The sequence below is a fragment of the Sparus aurata genome, chromosome 9 (assembly GCF_900880675.1).
Source record: "Sparus aurata chromosome 9, fSpaAur1.1, whole genome shotgun sequence".
Classification (NCBI taxonomy): domain Eukaryota; kingdom Metazoa; phylum Chordata; class Actinopteri; order Spariformes; family Sparidae; genus Sparus; species Sparus aurata.
The window spans coordinates 15,086,516-15,107,958 of record NC_044195.1 but is presented as its reverse complement, the minus strand read 5'-3'; the positions used below and the strand labels follow the sequence as shown (position 1 = coordinate 15,107,958).

The 21,443-nt window shown below is 41.6% G+C and overlaps 1 protein-coding gene across 2 annotated transcripts; it reads right to left on the bottom strand.

The window, feature by feature from the left end:
* Window positions 1–1,225: 1,225 nt before the first annotated feature.
* On the bottom strand, window positions 1,226–20,570 carry srpx (sushi-repeat containing protein X-linked). Of its 2 annotated transcripts, XM_030429142.1 has the most exons (10): window positions 20,238–20,570; window positions 13,093–13,149; window positions 10,585–10,773; window positions 8,622–8,798; window positions 6,450–6,576; window positions 6,196–6,317; window positions 4,831–5,010; window positions 3,202–3,335; window positions 2,093–2,214; window positions 1,226–1,997 (listed from the first exon to the last, which is right to left on the bottom strand). In XM_030429142.1, the coding sequence occupies exons 1-10, from the start codon at window positions 20,296–20,298 to the stop codon at window positions 1,814–1,816; spliced, it is 1,353 nt and encodes a 450-aa protein (XP_030285002.1). In that variant the 5' UTR covers window positions 20,299–20,570; the 3' UTR covers window positions 1,226–1,813. The 2 variants fall into 2 exon arrangements, with proteins under 2 accessions (XP_030285002.1, XP_030285003.1); XM_030429143.1 differs by lacking the exon at window positions 13,093–13,149.
* Window positions 20,571–21,443: the final 873 nt, after the last annotated feature.

Sequence of the window (21,443 nt, the reverse complement as noted above, 5' to 3'; positions counted from 1 at the left end):
TTTCTCATAGTCGAATTACACTACGTAGATTATTCGATTGAAAGTCGCATTACTCCTGCATGTATACGTTTCCAGCGGATCGGATCGGATTTTGCGTTCTGCGCAGGCGCGAGATTTTTCCCCGGGGCCGTGAGCCGGAAGTAGACGGGCGGCGGCGGCGGCGGCTTTCCTCCGAAATCACGGCAAGAAAGAGCGCCAGAGTGCCCCTAGTCTGTGTAATTATCATGTACACCATATACGAAGTGTACAAAGATGTAGCTTCGTCTCGCTCTTCGTACGCCATCTTTCTTGAATGCCGAGGCAGCTGGTGACGTAAAGAGGTCAGCCGGAGGTGCGCCGTTAACACTAGTTGAAATGGGCACAGCGCCACCTAGCGTACCGGGGTATGACATGCTTTCGGCCAGTAATTCGATTTTCTCACTGGCATGTATACTCGGATAATTGCAGTTGTCCGACTGAGCAGCATAGTCGAACTATGGCTGTAATCTGACTAAGCTGTGCATGTAAACGCACTGACTGATTTTTTTTAATTAACCTTTGATTTGTAGATCTGCTGAAGACTAGCCCAGGTGTCTCCATTTATTTTTTCATGAACAAGCCATGTAACCAATGTTTTATTAAAAATCCACATAACATTTTGCATCTCTACGAACGGGTACCTGAAAATTGATATTTTGCATTTAAAAACAAATATTTTCATGCTTTTTCTCCAAGAACACCAGTGTTAGTTGAGTGCAAAATGTGTGCACAAACATATAAAGACGAGCTAAAGGGGAGGAAGGCTGGAGGAAAACAACCAACCAGATTTTTCTGTTGAGTTCTGAGTTCACACAGAGGTCAAATACAAACACAAATTGTACAGTGGATAAAAACGCAACAACAGACCGCAATTTAATGAAGCAAATGCATGGACTGTTGATAAGTGCCTCGCACAGCCTCACTTCAAAACCTATCCCTTTAAAATAGGTAATAGCATTGACCTGTCCCATTGGACTTGGGTTCTGTCCTATTTTAGCAATTAGTAGAATTTTCTTGTGTTTTGACCCTCAAGGCCACCGTAATATTGGATGATTAGGGTGGATAACCACGTCCAGCGGTCAAATTCTTACTCTTCGTTTCTTACATAATATTTTTTTTTTACTATTGCTCCTTCCGTTTCTCTCTTGACTTGTCTTCAGGGGATCAGGCTTGTCTCTTGCACTCTCACTGACACACTTCAGATCACTTTCTCAATGATAGACATATTTAATCAGTGTCTTGTAAATCCAGACGTAGAGTGTACAAACAGAGCTGAATCACTGTCCTGTCCTGCACATAAAACACACACAGTGTTCCAGAGAGTGACAGATTTCATCATTATGAGAGAAGTGGGACATAAATACTTGACAGGCTAAGAGTTTTCCAGTTCATACAGTAAAAAGACTTTTCATACAAAAACATATTTCTGTTTTGAAAATATCAATAATAATAATAATAATAATAATAATAATAATAATAATAATAAAAATACAGATAGACGAGACACAGGAATCAATATGATTGTAATGTACTGTATGACCCATTCCATTTAGTAACGTCTCTTTAACAAATCTTGCTTCAGGTCAGCGCCATGACTGACATCTAGATCTTTGATGGCACACACACAGAAACACACACACACACACACACACACTCACACCTTGTGGATACAGGACTGAATTAGTTCAGGTAGACGTGTGTGACATGTAGAAAGAAACAGAAGATGTGAGTGGGTCCTGTCTGCTTTGACCGACTGAGGAGGAAAAGGATCAAGGGTGGCAGAGTGTCCAGGGTTTTATGATTGACAGGTCTGACCCGCCTCCTGCTGCAGCACCATCTCATCCTTGCGGAGGGGAAAGGTGTCGATGGTGGTGAATAATTCAGCCGCGGTGATTGGGAACGGGTAGCGTTGCTTGTCCGTACCCTGCTTGTCTACCAGCACCATTTGGAAAGACCTTTGAGGAATCTGGAGCAGTAACCTAGGAAACGCACATCAGCTCAGTAAGCAGCTGGAACGAGCCAGAGACACATGTTGTGAAAGTGTGTGTCTGTGTGTGCGTGTGTGTATGACTACCTGAGCTGCAAGGACAGCAACGGGGGCAACAGTGTGTGTCGAATTCGGCCGATCTGTGCCGGGTAAGTCCCAACCAGCTCAATTACTGTCACATGCCTCAGGTCCAGTCCACACTGAGCATGCTGTCCACACGAAAGAGAAAGAACCAGAGAGAAAGATATATGAATGTTGTTGTTTTGGAGCTTTGTCATTGATTCGCATTCAGGCAAAAGAAAAGTGATTCCACTTTATATCACCGTGCAATTACGCTCACACTCACACCTGGTGTTCAGGTATGGTTCATCACAAACAATACTGGGTTAGGTTAAGGCAACAAAATATCTGGTCAGGTTTAGGCAATAAAAATACTTTGTAACGTTTAGGCAACAAAATACAAGTTAAAAATTAAATCTGCCACAGTAACAGCAAGACACTTGAAAAGAAAAGTTCAACCAAAAAATAAAAACTCAGTCATTGTCTACTCAGTTTAAGTTTTTTTTCAGTTGCATCTTTTACATTTTAAAACAAGTCCCCTTTTACTTCAGTTGTTTGAGTGAACTTATCCTTTAATTCTAAAAAAGACTTAAACAAGTGGTTTGAATTGGAAAAAAAGAGGTCATCTTAGTGGCAATTTGAATTTTTTGAAGTAAATAGAATGTTTTAATCAGCTCATCAATATAAATCTGATTAGCACAAACTACTAATGATAACTGGCCGACAGATACCAGGACTGATCACTAACGTCCTTCACAAATTGTCCTTAGACACGATCTTGTCTTTCAGCTGATAACAAAGTCACTTTCAAAAGGTCCGGCGTTAAAACACAGCTCTGACTTAATGGTCTCTGACAACCCGGGGACACATCCAGCCCCAGAATAGCATATCAAAGCCGGTGTCTGTGTCGTTTATTCATCATCTCGACGTTTACTGTTCATCACCCCAGCCCCCTTTTTTATTTGCCTCGCTGCTTTGTCCCACTTAGGCAGCTGAGCGAGAAAGAAGCACACCGCAGCCCTGTTTGTGAGCAGCAAGACACAAAGTAGAGTATTGCTTTCCATCACTTCTTCCCTCCCTCTCTCCTTCTTCTGTCTCATATACAGCTCATGATCTCCCTGTGAGTCGTGCCTCACCTGTAAGTTTGTCATCTGGAAGCGGTAATTGTGATTGGCAGCCGTTGGGGCCGAGATAATGAGGAGCCGTCTTTTCTCATAGAACTGGTCCAGCAGCGCGGCGGCCGTACGCACTCCCACGTTAATATTCATGGCTGCGATGACACAGTTAGGGTGACAATTAGGTGACATGAGAAGATGTGACACGCAGTACAAGAACACAAGAGTTAATGCAGCACAAGATCCCAGTGAGATGCTGCAGAGTTTGATCCCTTTGGGCTGTTGAGCAGTGAAATCAGATAAGGGTCTTGTGCAGCCTCACAGTGTATTCAACAATGAACTCAGATTGACACATCGAGTATAAATTGCTTATGGTTTCTTGCAAAGAAGCTGTGCAAGAACACTGTCTCTCACATCCTCGACTTTTTCACGTGTCACTCATTCAATAGAGGGGTGTCCAGTATTGATTTGTCTAATCGATGGTCAGCCGAGGAGCCATTTTCTCCTCCACTGAGCTTCTCACATGGAACCAGTTTGGCACTCGTAGGCAAACTTTACACGACATTGTCGTGTTTATTACCACTATGCTGCTACTTAGCTAACAATGACGAGTACGAAGTAGGCGGAAATAAATATAACAAAGAGTGGGAGAAGAGACTGTACTGAAGGACTGGATTCGACCTCACGTGGGGCGTGTTTCAAAGGCTCTCTGCAGATACACTGATTTAATTATTTGATCAGTTCATTAAACGCTTAAAGTAAAAGTTTTTTACTTTAATTTTCATTCATTCATTTATCTGTTCTGTATTCTTTCTTGGCCAATCTGATTTGTTAAAACGTAAATTAATTAAATGCTAAATGAATTCATACATATACAGTATATCCAGTATTAATTGATCAAATGGCCTCTCTCTCTCTCTCTCTCTCTCTCATTAGGTAGAGTTGCATGTTTTGGGCTGTTTTGAGAGCCAAGTGGTTTATTTTGGACTTGTTTCCATGGACCTGGTTGCTTGTTTCTCTTTCAAGAGCTGGCAACACTGAATGCTGAATTTCGGTACACTGCATGAGAAAAAAAAATAACAACCTCAATGTCATTACTGAAGCAGATACCAATTAAAATTCATCAAAGGACAATTTTAACCCTGGAATGGTAAAAATAAAACTGGAATTAACAATGTGGAGGAAGTGCAGAGAACTGTCTTCAAACTATTTTCCGTTTGTTTTGGTTGTTTTCCAAAGTTGCTTGAACTTTTGGACCAAAGCTTTTCTTCTTGGAGATCACACTGCAAATGACTCTCTGGGCTGCTATATTACTTGGAATAATCTCCAATGATCATACACATTATGAGTGCAACACCCAGGAGACAGATATTTTAAATGAAGGCAACCATTTTTTAGAAATTAAGTCGAAGGTCCTTAAAACAAAGTGAAACAGAAGAAAAACACTTTCATGTTCCAATCTGCTCTTATCATCGAGTCAACTTTAAGGGAAAAAAATGGATTTTTCTAAATGACTTTCTCCTTTTTTCTTTTTTTTTGCCATTTGTTGTTTTATTCATACAACTACTATGAGATTGTAGATTGTGCTTGTGTTTGTGTTAATGTGTGTATGTGTGTGTGTGTGTGTGTGTGTGTGTGTGCAGTACGTACGTGCACAGTTCGTATCAGCGCCAGACCAGGTGAGTCCATACTGACACACTCTGGCAGCGCTGCCCTGCAGCTCGTAGCCGCCGGTGCATTTGAAATTACAAGTGGCCCCGTAGTTGTCTCTGTCACTGTCGCACTTCATGTAACCGTTGTCTGGAGGAAACAGTTCGCTGCAGCGGCGCACTGCACAGAGAGAGAGGGACACATTAGACAAACAAATGTGAGGAAACATGACAGGCAGAAAGGTAGCAGCAAGAGAGGAAGACTGGAGGAGAAGACAGAGGCAGTTCTATGTGCGTAAACATCAACAAAGTCTAAGAAACTGAGGATTTTGGTTGGTCTGTCTGTCTGCTGGTCCATCACTTTAGTCAGCACTACTGGGTGGACTGCCATTAGATTTGTTCTGGAAATTCATGTTCTTGACAGGATGAAAGGATGAAAAGAACAGTTTAGTCATGTAATAAATGGATACTTGAGTCTCGTGCCTGGAACTGGAAACAATCAAGCTCACTCTTCATCATAAGACTGTAGGTGTGTCTAAACTCAAAGGCTGGATCCTCTGAAAATTGTATTTCCACACCAAATCCATCACGAGGAAAAGGAGAATAAGGGAATATCACATGGCCACCCTGTCTGTATACCCTAGGAGGATATATCATATGAAGTGAACAAATGACAAAAGGAGTGGCGTTTTGATGGACAAAGTACAGAAGTTCTATTGATAAACTTAGAATTGTTCTGCTACACTCTTGGTCAGTAATCTGATTCTTATATGCGACAGCTTGTACTGTGAACTTAAAACTCTGAACTTGGACATTTTCAACTTAACAAGGTGACAAAGGCCACCCGGAGACACTATTGCTTTTTGACTCCTCGAAGCATGGCCATCTTATTTGTGGAGAAGCAGCAGCTGCAGACCACTCAAGCAATGAACCTCCGACCTCCTCACAGCAAACAATTTCTCATAGAGGTCTGACAATTTGGTACCATTTTACTGGTTCCACTATTGGAAAGGAATTTACATGATAGAAAAGCTCAATTTAAACCAGGGTAAATGTTTTTTTTCATATAATTATTGTAATATATGTTGAATTAAACTCCCCCCTGCAGACAGTTATCACATTTTTGCATATTCAGCTAACCTGCTGTGCTCTGATAAAAGATATGTAGGCTGCACTGCCAATTCATTTATTATAATTAGAAATGTAATGATTCTAATCTCCTCCCTCCCCTTTTTAGGGCCAAATAACACAGCACTTACCAGGTGACATCTTGGAGTTAACCTCTCAAATAAAACCTCACAGAAACTCTTGCTCCACACAGATTATCAAAAGCCTTCTGTCTCTAACTCCGCTTTTAAAAGCTCACCTCGCACTCTGACAGTGAAGCGACATGATCCTTTGTTCCCGGCACGGTCAAACACAGTGTAGGACATCTTGTGGAGTCCCTCTGGGAAGTCAGATTTTGGCGCCTTCCCTTTGAGGATAACACTGCAAGAGACAGGCTCTGTTTTAATCTTTTGCCGTGTTCATAGCTGCATAGCCAGCAGGACTTAAACAGACCAGAGTGGACTGAAACAAAATGGTAGAAAAGATAAGAAGGTTAGTGGCGATGAGACTGACTCCGTGAGGATGCCGTCCGCAGTGTCCACACCCTCTGGTGTGTCCCAGGTCACCCTCGCCGTCACTTTTCCTGGTTCTGCCCACTTATCCTTCACATTAGGACACTTGATTTTTGGAGGATCCATATCTACAGAGAGAGAGAGAGAGAGAGAGAATCACATCAGCCAGGTTATAGACATATTACTAATTGGGCCCCAGATAATATAAAATGTCGACTCTATCAGCCACATCGAGAAGAGTAGTAACTGAGTGTTCTCTAAGTCCCCTTTAGTTACTTCTTTCTGCTCTTGCAGGAAAGTTTAAAAGGATAATGGTGGCAGATTTACCACTCAAGTTGGTCTTTGATTTCAGACAGAAGCAGCTAAAAGCAGCCTCTCGTTTCTAGCCGGCAACTGTTTATTTTGGCGGCTGAAATGATAACCCTCCCTACAGTGCTTAGTGTTGGCTGAAAACGCTGTCACCAGCTGCCTTTTTATTATTTTTGGCACACTCAACCTAAAAGAAGACAAATAAAAGATAACAAATCTCTTAAAAAATTGCAACTGGTAGCTTGGAACATGATGCCTTGCTTAAAGTCTCAGGCTAAAGCTTAAATGTCCTGACAAAAATTCAGGGCTTGACAAATTATGCTGAGGAACTAAAGAAGCAGCATGATTGGGGCAATGCGGCGCAGCGATCGACCTATTTAGTCTAGGCTGGGTGTTAGATCAGACAGTCATTTTGTTACTACATAATGCTGTTTGGCTGCTTTATTTAATCGAAATCGTCTTCACCAGTATGTCTTTCACATTTAACGTCAAAGAGAAAAGAGGTGGATGACCAAACTCACGAGTTTGGAAAAAAGTCATTCTTAAATCTCAGGTGATGTTTGTTGAAGTCACTGAAGTGGCAACTTCTTCAAATAAAATCAGGATTGGGACAGCTATGCTAATGTTGGGCTAAATTGTGATGTCATCAGTGAGGAAACAGGAGAAGTCCCGCTGGTGCACTTCTGGTGCACCCAATGGGAAAAATTGTACAGTAGTCAATGGTGAGACACAAAACAATGTTTGTTCTCAATTTAATTGTGTTTGAATTACTTATATTTTGTTTGTCAGTGTATAAATAAACATATCAAAATGAGACTACGTCCATAACCCGACTGTTGTGTGTGTAGTCTTTCAAGTTTCGAGTTATTTTCACAGTCTTATATTTCATAACTTCTTAGACAAACTGTGAGTTTTTTTAAGCTGAAAAATTGTCTTCTAAATTGACAGACGTATTCATGGCACATTTCATACGGGATCAAACATTTGTCTCGCCATTCACCATTCATCTTTTTTCTGTAATAAGGTCCCATGGTGGTCCGCCTGAAGTGGAGGGACTTGACTACTCTCCTGACACAGCCTCATGCACATCTCTTCACTGTGCAAATGAGCCTTTCACAAATATCCAAAGCGACCACCCAGTCTTAGTGGCAGCTAAAATCGCAGCTCCCTCCACTCATTCCATACATTCCCTCAGCCGCAATTTCCAACAAAGACAGCTGGTTTTTCATTCTCCCATAGTTTTCAAATTCTAATGATAAAGACAGAGACTCGGTTTCAGAACACATTTTTAAGATGACAATGAAAACAAAGTATGAATTATTACTCTGAGGGAACATGAGGCTCTATCACATACACACAGATGTGGGACACAGTGTGTCACTTCACCAACAGCATTGTTAAGACCTGACAGCCACAATACAGTGAGTTCTGAATGAATCTGTACACAAACAAAGCCTGTGAATGTCTGCTGTTTTCAAGCTCGCAAGACTATTCAGCCATGATCCCTTAAGTGCAGACTTATAGATCAGCTTTTCGTGAAAATCAGAGTCGAGTCATTATCAGGCTCAGACTGAGGCTGCAAACGTGAAACACATTCATCATTTTCTGTTGATGAGAGACAAACCACAGTATATGTCCATGTCTGCAGGCCTGTTCTGTCCTAAACAACAATTATATAACCTGGTATTATGAGGAGTACTTCTTGTCTTAGACTTATATCCAGTAGTCTACAGCTGACATTAAGGTTTTAGGAGGTAAAGTACCTGTTACATATTTTTTTTACAATGAAGCCAAGTCCTTTGCAGCTTCCACTGTTCTGTGAGAGATGAAAGTGTGCACAAGACAACAACACACACAGTCTCACCAACACAAGTGGGCACTCCGGCGCTCCACTGCTTGCTGTGCTGGCACGTTGCCGTCTTCTGGCCCTTCAGAGTGAATCCAGGTGAGCAGAAGAACTCACAGCGGGAGTTGAAGTAGGAGCCGTCCGAACACTTGTAGCCACCGTTAGCGGGCATGTTCAGTTTGGGACAGCGGATCTCTGTCAGATTAAAAAGAGCTCAGTGGAAGTATTGCTTTGAGTTGATGATTTGCTCCGTTTAATTTGGTTGAGATTTTGATGCATCTCTTAAATACGGGTACATCTTTGTCCTTTATCAAACCTCACAGATGAACCACTCATCACTGGTCTTTTCCAGTTTATTGGAAATGTTGTGATGTTCATGATTACAAATATTGTACATCTGATCAACACTAAACCGTCTCAGAGAACCACTTAACCTGAACTGACTCTTGATCAGCAGTGGTAATAGCAGTAGTGTTTAATAAAGTCTATGTGTGGAGGACTGAAACTGCTGAAATCAAAGATAAATTAAGAAATAAATAAATGGCTCAATAAATGTATCAATATGCCAATAAATGCACCAAAAGTAAAATTTTAAAAAAGGAAGGTATTCATTTATAAAAATGTGACATAAATTTAATTTTCTGCTTAATTTGTCTCTGTATTTATTTGTATGAAATGTGTTATTGTTCATATTGCTAAAATTTAAATTCTAAATACTAATTCACATTCATGATAATGTTTTTACGTATACTTTACGACAATCTCTGCAGCTGTATTATTCATGAAAAAAAGGTTTGTCTACAAAGATACGTTATCAAAATTACCTTCAATTCAACTTATTATTTACTTTACCATTTTATCTCCATTTTATCATTATTACACATTATTACATTTATTTTGTCATATATTTCTGTATTCTTTACCGATTTCTTTTCTTTATTAATCTTTTATTTTGGCAGTTTCAGTCCTCCACATGCAGATCAGCCTCATCATTAAAAACACTGACAGTTCAGGTGAATAACACTGATCATCTTGTAACAATGCAATGTTCTGTTGGGAAACCTTGGCTGGTGGCATTCATGAGGATGCCACTTGACACGCATCACCTACCAAAGCACTGTCGCAGACCATGCACACCCCCTTGTGGCAAGAGCACTCCCAGATGGCAGTCTCCCCCCCCCCCCCCCCCCCCCCACAGGACACTGCTCAAGAATGACCGAAGGAATGTAACAAAAAGCTCAAGATGTCAACTTGGCCTCCAAATTCGCCAGATCACAATCTGATCGAGCATCCCTGGGACATCCTGGAACAAGCCCTGTGGGGGCTGCACATGTTCTGCAGCAGTGTTTAGGTGGGTGGTGGGTGCAAATGGTTTCCACATGAATGCAGGGAACCCGTTTCCCAGCAGAACATTGCATTTATAACATGATCAATGCTTTTCACTTGAACTTGATTTGATGATGTGGCTGAACAGTTTATATGAGGGGTGGTTGCAGTAATAAGCTTTTTCTCCCTCCAAGTGGGTCAATTCAAAACAGCTATAATTATTTTGCTCTCAGATATCGTAGGAACCAGCCTTTCAGAGATTAACTGCACAGTGACACCAGTAATAGTAATGGCAGTTATTTTCCATTAGTATCCTGGAGAGATTTTAAATATTGTTTTCAAAGAGGGTTTCACACCTTCCAGATACATGTAATTGTTCACATAAACATGAACTAATTTTTACAATCCTGAGCTTCAACTACAGGCAGTTTTAATTTACAAAGAAATGTGATTTGAGTGGAGAATATCCATAACAAAAAACAAAATCCCCTCCCAGTGTGATGTGGTTTCAAAGCTGTGGGGAAAAATAGTTTGAAAGTGGACTGGGGCCAAGGACAAACTTACCGTTACTATGACTCCTAGAGGCAAAGTAGTACGCGAGTGTGTGGATGAGTGCACACTGCATGTGTGAGAGTGTTCAGACGTGAGCTCTTACCTCGACAGGCGTAGTTCGAGGACCAGTGTTTGCTGGCCATGCACACCACCTCTGAGCTCTGGGACTCGTATCCTTGCTTGCAGCGGATCTTGCAGCGTGTCCCCATCACATTCCTGTAGTGCTCGCCTCTGGGTGTGCGACAGCTCACGTCACCATGTTTGACCTTAATGGGTGCACACCATGGTGTCCCTACAAATGGAGGAAGGTTAGCTGCTCTGACCTTTTTCTATACTGCATCAAAGCACTTATACGTTTTTATAGGACGGCCTGGAACGGGAGGAACTGTTGATAATGTCAGCGTTCAATAAAAGGCACTTACCTGAAGACTATAAAAGCGGAGAAAAACTTCCTACTTAAGTGTGAAAATATGAAAACCCGCCCATCATCTGAGCTCAGACTGATGCGGTGGATTTCTCATTACCTTATCTGCAGTTTCCCATAATCCAACAGTGTCTCATGAGGCAGAGGAGATACTTTCACTTGAGGAAAGACGGATAATGATGTGTAGAGAGAACACTTTCAGAAAGTGTGTTTGTGTGTGTGTGTGTGTGTGTGTGTGTGTGTGTGTGTGTGTGTGTGTGTGTGTGTGTGTGCGTGCGTGTGTGTATGATAGAGTGAGAATATTTCCATACAGAGAAATGTCTGTGTTAAGAGAGCAGGTCTTTATTGATACCTATCACACTATTTACTTAAGCTATCAGCTATGGTTCCAAGATTTAGTCTGTCCACAGAATGACATGGATTAGATTGACCACAAATGGTTCAATAAAGTTCATCCGGAGGAGCTGGATGAGAAGACTGATGCCGGTTTTGTGCCTGTGACGTAAAAATGTAGCTTCCCCATTTCCAAACGTTATAAAATCCAGCTACTAGCACTTCTCACGAATAAACGTCACTTGTTTGTTTAATCAGTTAAAAAAGCAAATTGTAAAAATGACAGGTTACAGGTTTACAGGGAATTATGTGCCAGGATTTTCTTAGCCTCACTTTCTGGATCAAACAAACACAGAATAATAATATGCTATTTAATAACAGTGAGCTTTAAGAGCTAAAGGTGCTGGTTGGTGGATTTTGTTAGCTTTTCCCCTATTTTGAGTATTTATGCTAAGCTAACTGCTGGCTGTAGCTTCATATTTGATCGTACAGATTTAACTCTAATCAGGGAAGTGAATAAATGCATCTCTCAAAATGTTTTTTGTACTTTTTATTTGGTTCCTGTTTTTGTTGACCTAATTGTGTATTTTTGTCGCCCGTGATTGTAAGTCTTGTTTCTTATCTTGGGTAATAAAATGACAGAATTGAACTGAACTAAAAGTCTGAGGGGGCCACAAGGTTTATATTCCAATACAGGGAAATCAAAATGTGCAGTTGATTTCCTGCTGGCTCGGGACAAACACTCAACTGTGTGGACCAACACACACACACACACACAAACACACACATGCACACACTTGGAGGGGAGCGTACGCACCAGTTCAGGCTAATTTCCAGTTGGAATAAAAATGAGTTTTCATTACACAGTAAGCCTCCCTTGCTCCCGCTCTCTCTGTATGTGTGTGTGTGTGTTGGAAAAGTCACCACAACCACTGGGGTAAGAGAAAATAATACTACATTTGAGCTTTTACACAAGGGAAGAGTTTGACTTGGCCTGTACAGTAATGTTCCGTGTCTAACTGACCCCGAATTTAAAGCTGAGAGCTGCTGACGTAACAGAGTCGGTTTACAAAACTGGCTGAACGAACTGCCGATGAATTAGGCAGCTTTAAAGACACAGTGAAATTTAAAAATAGCCTACGTATGAATTCCAGCCCTGGGATCTTTTTTTATATGACAAATATGTCAGAAAATCATCAACAGCTTTTTCTCTGACTGTAAAAACATTACTATTTTTGGACAGGACATCTTGAACTGGGAGGCGTTTGATAAATTAATCCATCCATATCTGATGTGTGCAACTAGCTAAATTGACAGTTGGGTTGTAGTAGCTAGCAGAGCATTAGCAGCTAATTTAGCATGCATTGGGCAAAAATGTGTGTTGTCGTATATCATAATTCCTCTATTTTCTCTTCAACATTAAAATACTTTAGATTACAAATATTAAAATCTGGGGCATATAAAATTATTCAATCAAATGTGATGTGGCAAAGTTTGCGTTGCTCGGTTACACATCGTACTGTTGTTGAATGGTTTGTAGGTCTATGGCTAACAGACCAATGAAGCTATCAAAGGACAGAAGTTTGTTTATAAAAGATATGTCCAAAAAGTGTGAGTGTCATAATCCCTTGCTTTCCTCTTTAACATTAAAATATTTAAGTTAAGCCTAGCTAGCAGCTAACAGAGACATTTCATATCGTGGTAGCTAGCAGACCTTTAGCAGCTATCAGAAAATATTTTAGCTCAGGAGTTTATAGTTTACTCCAATTCATTTCTTTCCCAGCCCTCCAGTTTTGTATGCATTTATGTATTCATGAATGTATTGATGGTGTGTCAAACCCAGCATGTCGTCACCTTTATATCTTCGAGAATACCAGTCCTCGTCGTCTCCGTAGCCATAGTGTCCTGACCCTGGGGGTGAAAGAAAAGAAGAAAAAGCAACTAATACGATGAAAAGGGCTGCATCTAACATGTTAGGCAATGCTTGAAAGCACTGTCCTGGGCTGACCTGTGAGGCTTTTTTAATTTTTTTATTATTGCAAAACAGCACCAAGAACAGGCTTAAAAATATTGCCTAACTTTTCATTTGAACCAGACGCTGTGGGGGATATGGATCTTTTGGACAAACCACATGCACCAGCTCTCAAAAGATCGTCTTTTTTCAGGCTGGTTTGGAAAATGAATCTATTGAACACAAAAATTCATTCTGCTCAATCCAGCGGGGATGTTTTTGCTCTGGCCCCCTATTTGCATTTGGTAGAAATGAAAAGAGCTGAACTATTTTGAAACTTCCTGTTCCTAAATAGCTCCCATGGATCATACTTACCATTTTAAGTCAACTTTTAAAAGTAAACAGATTCCTCAGACAGAGCGAAAGATATATCAACCATAAAACAGCAGCATCCGAGAAGAACTGAAAGATATCTCAGTGGTGGCTGCGGTGCTCGTTAGGGACACAGTTGAGTGACGATGATAAATGACAAATGTGAGGGGAATTGTGATGAGGAAGGAGGATTATTTCAGGATGGAGGATGAAGAGGGAGCAAGTCAGGACGCAGGAATAGCAGAGAGAGAAGAGGGTAATGGGTGAGGAAGGGGTTAAAGTAGGGGGGAGGGGTCTTCAACGGTGGCTAGGGGATGTTATGAACCCTGTCGTGAATGTGTCCTCTGTTCAGGATCCACAAGTAAAGGAGTGTTCCTCCCTCCTCCTGCTTCATATATCAGCCGCATGTTGGTCAGTGAACCTGATACTGTGAGCACATCTCGCATCCCGTCCCCCATTCCTCATCATGGCTCTTCTGTCAGTTTAATGAAAGCTGTCTGGGACCAAAATGCCGCAAGCCATCTAATACACACACACAACAGGCTCTGAGGTTTTAGCAGTCGGATCACACAGCATGGATTGTACAGAGCAAACCCACATACTGAGTGAGTCAGATTCAGCTGTCTAATGGGAAAACTTTCGCGTCAGCTCCTGAGTGAGGCGAAGTAGGCAGGCAGAGGAAGGTGTGGAAAACTAATTACAGGTGTGTGTGTGTGTGTGTTTATGTTTGTTCGTGTGTGTTTGTATGTGTGTGTGTGTGTGTGTGTGAGTGTGTGTGTCTCCTTCAAAGTGAACATTAGTTTCGAGTCATATGCATCCAAAAAAAATGATCAGCTCTTAAGCAACCTGCAGCCATTTTTCAGGCCAACAGAATACAGCAATTTGCACCATGGCTACTCATTTCTGATTCACCTGCAGGTATCAGTAACAATGACTAGTCAGTTCTCCATCAAACACAAATCATCTCATGGAATTGAGTTTTACAAACGTAATCCGCTAGATTTTCATGCCAATTTTCATATTTTCTATGGCTGTTTTCGGACAGAGCCATTTAAACTCTACATTTACATCCATATGCACAGTATTCCTAACCCCCATAATGCCTTGCACAAACTATGTGCGCAAATTACTGGCACGTCTTCAGGTACGTCCAGTCACCTGACCGGGACTGACATTATGGCATGCGCTCTAACCACTCGACCACCTGCGCGCCCCATTCATTCTCTATTCTAAGGACAATTTTGATTATCGATTGTTTCCAAAATAAAGCAAGTCATCGTTTGGTCTAAAAGGTCACAAAGTAAATGGGAAAAAATGCTCGTCAGAACATTCCCAGAGCCCAACGTGACATCGCCAGATTACTTCTTTTGTACAACCAAAAGTCCAAAACTCCCAAGCTGTTAATTATCTATTTTATTTATTTGTCCTGCTGCTGGCTTGAAAACTACTCACTCTCGGTGCAACTTTTGAAATCAAGTCACGGTAAAAATGAACAAATTCACAAAATCAAATACTGTTTTTTTTCTTTATCAAATCAGCGTGAGTGTGTTTGGCTGCACTGTAATCGGTTGCTGTATTTCTTGCGAAGCAGACGCTCACAGAGTGTTTGCTAAAGTATTAAACCACAGCTGCCAGTACAAGCAGTAACCAAAGGTGTCACCAAATCGACCGGGACTTAAAAGGATTACAACTTTAACTCAGTCCTCTGCATTCAGGAGGCTCCAGCTGTGCCACGAGGCGACACTGTTGGCTCATCTACACACAGGCTGCGCCGCCACACCACCATCAGGACGCAGCAGTGGCAGTGGCGGCACATTACATCTGTATGCTGCAGTTTTGATTACTAGCACCACTTACAAGAAATGAGTAGCAGAGCAGCAGCGTCTTTCTCTTTTAAAGCTGCTGTTTTCTCTTTAAGTGAGGCTGCGTGTTTTCTTAGTTCTACTTTTTAATGCCAATACCACCTGTCCACCTACATTTTTACTGGAAGACAAACACACAGCCAAATAACTGTCACATAGTCCATAAATAGTTTCTAACAAGCCTAGAAGAAGAAACTGCCCTGTAATAACCATTTCACCTAACCAGACTGTATAACCTGAGAGGCTCATATCCACAATAAACACTCGACAAATAAAACAACAGACAACATCTCCCAGGATCCCCCACTGCTTGTGTCTTTTATTTTACCCTGATTGAGAGACCACTATTGGCAAAAAATCACATACTGTGCATTTAACTTATTAACGATCACATAAATAGATTTACATTTTTTCATTTGATAAACAACTCTTATTTGGGTTTTCCCAGTATATCAATTGCCTTTATAAAATGTAAATCTAATACAAATCTTCTTATTTTAAGTGTTGAGCAAGAGATGAGTGAACAATGGCACAATCACATGCAAGACAGAAACAAAGACAGAACATTTATTATTAATTCTCGTGAATAGTTTTTGCACTTCTTCCATCTCTAAAAATAACTGAGGAGAACAGAGGACATACGAGGACACTCTGAGCAGTGTGTGAACATGTTGCAGATCCAAGCCTCTTGTCGTGTGTGAAGTCATCTTTTCAATAAACTGGCCTGCAGGGTGTGAGAAGGCGACAGTAACATGCATGTGTTGTGCACATGTTAAGCGACCCATCAGGAATTAAAAAAACATTTTTTCTGTATGCTCTGGTCGTTACATTAACAGATGAATTGGCTACATCTACTTTTCCCTTCATACACTCTTAACATCTCCATCTGCCTATCTTAAGTGATGCTGCTGTTGCCGTTCTTTCCCACAGGTGGCGCAGGCTGGACTGGCAGTGCGGGCCTGAACTTGCAAACTCTGCAGCTCAGCATTAGATGTAATTGGCTGGCCTTGAATTTGTCCTTTAATATTTGATCTGACTCCTCTGCATTTATATCTAACAAGTACGTCAACATGATGAGCTCAGCAGTCAGCATCGTGCCCCTGCTCGCCTCTCCCACTTCAAAGACGTTCACAGCGCGGAAGATGCCAAAGTGTTAATAGTGCAGGAAGCGGAGACGCTTACCTTCCTCACCAACCTCTGGGAGTGAATCAGATTTGAATTTCAGAGCCTGATATTCCAATTAGCTTTCCTCTGCAGGCCTGTAATACAAACTGTCATTATGTGGCAGCTCACTCTCTGTAAATGTTGAAGTGTAGCTGCAGGCTAGCAGAGCTGAAGAAAGCAGAAAATAAAATGGGATGTCATTTCTTTATCGCTCAGTTCAACACACCATGATTACCGGGTTACATAAGTCCTTTTGGAGCACTAATGATTTCTGTCCCATTTAAACTGTGCACCAACACGTCAGCTGCCGGTTCCTTAATCACATCAGCAGTTTACGACCCTGAGGAACAAACTGCTGCCGCTGTGTTGTTTCCACATTAACATGTTATAGTGAGGCACAAATGCCAAGTAGTTACAGTGATGGACCCATAAAGGGCCACAATAAATGGCATCACATATGTAATCATTATATACTAACTAATAACCTGTGTATCTGTTTAACAAATATTCAATGATAATGGCTGTTCAGTAGCATTCATTAGTAAAATAGTTTAAAATCTGAAAGAGTTTATGTGCCTGGTTTGTGTCATTCATTCACTAAGAGTGTATTTCCTGTCAGTTGCGTGGGAGGAAGAACTGCATAACCTGAGAGACACTAACATGAATAACAGTTGTTAGCAGCAGAGTTAATTGGGAATGATTCATTTAGATGTGATCAGAATGCTGATTCACAGTTTGAAGCTCACACACTGCTTTCCTGGTATAGCATTTATTTTCCTCCTGTTTTCCGTTTTAGTATCAACAGTGGACCAAATGACGATGTGTAATGTGAAAAATGATCCCACTGTGAATTACACCTGACTCAGCAGTGACCCTCAGCTCAACATAAAATGCCTCTCTAGCCTCTTTAAGCTCAGTTGTTTTGTTTTTTCCAGCTCACACACTGAACTGTACCGGATCAGCACCAAACATCAGATGGACACAGTTAACAACTAGCTGGTGAAATCCACAAGTTTTCTCAAGGTAACGCCATGTTTCATGTGGTCGCCTGTCTCTACAACTTCCGGGAGAGAGTCAAAGAGTGAGGAAGGAAGTTGATGTATAAAGTGAATGCACATTTATAACATTACCTCGTGAACATTTGAGCCTGAGCCAGTTCACGCATAAATGTGTTGTTTGGTGCTTTGTTCACCATCTGCAAAACATCACTTGCATTAGTCACACAAATTTGACTGTGGGATCATTTGTGTTTATTCACGTTACTGCTTATTCACCCTGAACATCCAGATTACCATTCTGTCCACTGGCCACAAGCTAGCGAGCAATGGAATGAACAGAGGACGTGTCCGTGTGTGTGGGTTCAGGTCAACTCTAACTAAACTCAGAACTCACCGGAGACTCTGGTTCTGTCTCTTCTTCTTCCCCTCTCCTCTCTGTAATGTTGCGTTCATGACGTTCAGTGCAACATTATAGAACACTAACACCCGATAATGGAGTCTCACCTCTCTGGATCCCTGCCGCAGTCAGGTTGTTAAGCAGGAGTGAATATAAATCCACTTTTAAATCCCAACAGAGTAAAACTCTGACGTAGCTTGGGGTGTTTATTCCTCCAGGTCTGGCTCTGTACCAGACTCTCTCCTCCAGAGCTGGCAGGGAGGCTATGGCAACTGTATGTTTTTTTTTACCTCAAAAAACAACTTTAAAAATCACATTGATGGTTCAGTGTCTCTTAACAGGGTGAATGGTGTCTTTGTCCCAGCCCCTCGGCCCCCTATCACTTGCTTCTGCACTGTGTAACTTCAGTGAGAGGGAAAGATCGCAGCGTTACACACGTTTACTTCAACATACAAGTTTTCAACACAGAACATTGTTGTGATGTTATGAGTTTTGTTTGTATTCAGGACCTACATTACATCTGAAAAACTGTTACAGACCAGGGATTTGTATTCACGACAGTGTTGCTGCACTGGGGGGTTGCCAAATCACACAAAACTGCCAATTTCTACATACTGTTGCTTTAACATTTTTGCCTCTGGTTAGTGTCTCTATAACAACTTGGATGCCTGTTTTCTGAGCTCATTTACCCTGTTAGACCGAGCACTTCAGAGCAGTAACTACTTCATCAGGGACAGTTGGTTCCTGATTTGTTCCTTCAGCTTTCCTTTGCAACTCCTCAGGATTTACCTTTAGCTGTTGAGTGTTGCTCCTTTTTTTTCTGGCAGAGAGACGACCGAGCGCTTGCTAGAGTAACTGTTCTCCAGTGATGTTGCCTGCTGGCTTTTCCCAAACTTACTCTCTGTGTGTGGAGGATGAATCTGCCCCAGACTCACATCCGCACAAGAATCATCATGGAAAGTATGATCAGGCTTTTACGATGACTTCCTGTAGATGGATTTAACTCTAAGCGCACAAGTTTAGAGATTTCCATTGTGAAAAAAAGAGGCTAAACGATGCAAAAAGTAGCTTCTTTAAAAGAAAACATTAATTCTGGCGCACTGAGAGCCAATTTTGAGGCATGCGCACTCAGCTGATACACGGGCTAACTGACCACCGGAACAAACAGAAACACTCCCCTGTAAAATAATCTCCTCAAAGATGAACACACACAAACACACATACACAAGTACAGACCAGAGTCCTGACCATCAGCACGACAGGCAGTTTTTAGTCTGTCAGTGTAAATCTGCTCTGCAGCTCACATTCATGTTTCAGCCTGTATGATCATACAGCAGCTGTGGTGAACCACTCTCTAACCATCTACAGGCACACAGCCACTGTGACTGCACACACGTACAATGCTCCATCCAGACTGGAGCTTTGAAGTCATTTCAGCTCCTCACTGCAGGCTACAGGCTCTTATTCATATGAGTGGAGAGTCAGATGTTGGACTGTGGATGCAACAAATCATCAATTTTTACTTTTTGGTCGATTGTTTCACCAATATTATTCACCAATATTATTCTCATCTTCTCTAAAGATGAGAATATTTGGAAAAAATGTACCCAAAATCTTAGTTGACACCACCAAATGTCTCTTCTTTTCAGACCTAAAGTCCAAAACACAAAGATACTCTATTTATAATGATTTAACACAAAGCAAAAGTAGCAAACTCTCATCAGTAAATCGACTAATCACTGCAGCTCAACTTAAGTGTGTGTGTGTTCATCTGTGTTTACACAACACCAGTGTAGAAACTCATCAGTGAAGTCCTGTGAATACCTCCAGACAGAGCAGCACTAACAAGATGTGACAGTTCTTTCCAGCAGTTTAATTGAAAGAGTTGGTAGATACGTCTTACAGGAGAAATAAATGAAAAAGTCAGGGTTGCACAGACCGAGCTCTGTGCAGAGAGACGTCCCCCGCATGCACACTGCACTCCCCCCGCTCCCCACCCCCTCCACGTAAACACACCCGCGGTTCACCAGAAACCAGCGGTGAGGAGAAGAGACCTCAAACGCATCATGCGCAGAAAACTCAGCGAAACTTCTCTCATCTAAAATCCTGCTGCTGTCCTCTACTTTCCCACCACTCCAAAAAAGAAAAAAAAAGAAAGAAAAAAGATAAAGCTGCCCGATTATCTCGTCGTCCTGTATCCATCACAGTGGATCCAGTCGCACAGTAGGTGAATGAGGGCCTTTGTCAGCGCTTACCTTCGTACCCGGAGCTCAAGCAGAGCTGGACGCACAGGAGCAGCAGCGGCCACAGGTCCATGTCGAGGCGCGGGACGGACGCTCTTCAACATGTGAAGGGGAGCTCGCAGGAAAACTTCCAGCGCATTCCTGCTCTCCAAAGGCCCGCCTCTCGCTCCAGAAACAAGGGAGGATTCTCCTAATACAGTCAGGCCACCGAGCGGCGTGAGGCGATCCAGATAGAAAGAGGAGGCTGTGCCAAACCCCTGTGGGTCAACACGACATGGTCTCAATTATCACTGCGAGAGAGTGAGGCAATAAAAATCAGCCCGAACCCCCTCAGAAAAAGTCCCTGACCTGCATTCACTCTGGTTACATAAGCAACCTACAAAACTGGGGTACTCTTCATTAATAGGCGATCGGTTACTATCCAGAGTGAAGTGCTTGTAAAATGCTGTGCAATGTTAAAGGAGCATTATGTAGTTTTGGAGAAGAAATTCAAACTAACAAACTAATGAGCTAATATAGCAAACTCAGAAATATTTATTATGTCCATAACTGAATAAACAAGCTGTTCTTAGAGGAAAATAAGGTCCCAGAACACTTTCTGAAGCTAGAAAGGTGGCAGGGTCCGCCACATATAAAGCAGCATGAAACTATGTTGTCCTTTAAGGTCAGTTTGTTTATTCAGTCATGAAAACAAAGAGTGTTTGTTTTGTTTTTTTCTTTAGGCATAAACATTTCAGTCAAAGAAGAATCTTTCTCTGCTGATAAAAAAAAAAAAAATCTTCTCTAAAACTACATAGTGCACCTTTAACCTTGAAGTTGATACATTTTTAGCCACTAGGGGCCTTAACTGTAAAATACACTCAACGGCTGTGACAAGTGGAGCTGAAAATAACAGCAGCAAACGACCCAGGTTTAATGTTACTGAGATATCACAGATCTAAACAATGTTTCTTTTCGTGCTCATCTCTCATTCGTTTCTCCTTGATGAGCATAATTTCTTCAAATAAAAGAAAAGTGAATATAATTTGTTCACCTGAATCTTGATAGCTTCTCAGAGCACTTTGGTTTCTTTAGTGTTCTCAGATGAATCAGATTCAAAGGTCTTTTTCAGAGCAGACAAGGCACTGGCTGAACAGCAATTATTGCAATGAATGCACATTATATAATCGTATTAGTTACAAAAAGGCCTATTTTCAACGGGAACATGTCGTATCACCG

Bases quoted from the DNA above. Each gene is read 5' to 3' on its own strand.
- srpx (XM_030429142.1), bottom strand. From the start codon at position 20,298: ATGGACCTGTGGCCGCTGCTGCTCCTGTGCGTCCAGCTCTGCTTGAGC. The intron at 8,799-10,584 runs GTAAGAGCTCAC...TTAATCTGACAG, and splicing joins CTCGAACTACGCCTGTCGAG to AGATCCGCTGTCCCAAACTG. The intron at 2,215-3,201 runs GTGAGGCACGAC...TCGTGTGGACAG, and splicing joins TCCAGATGACAAACTTACAG to CATGCTCAGTGTGGACTGGA.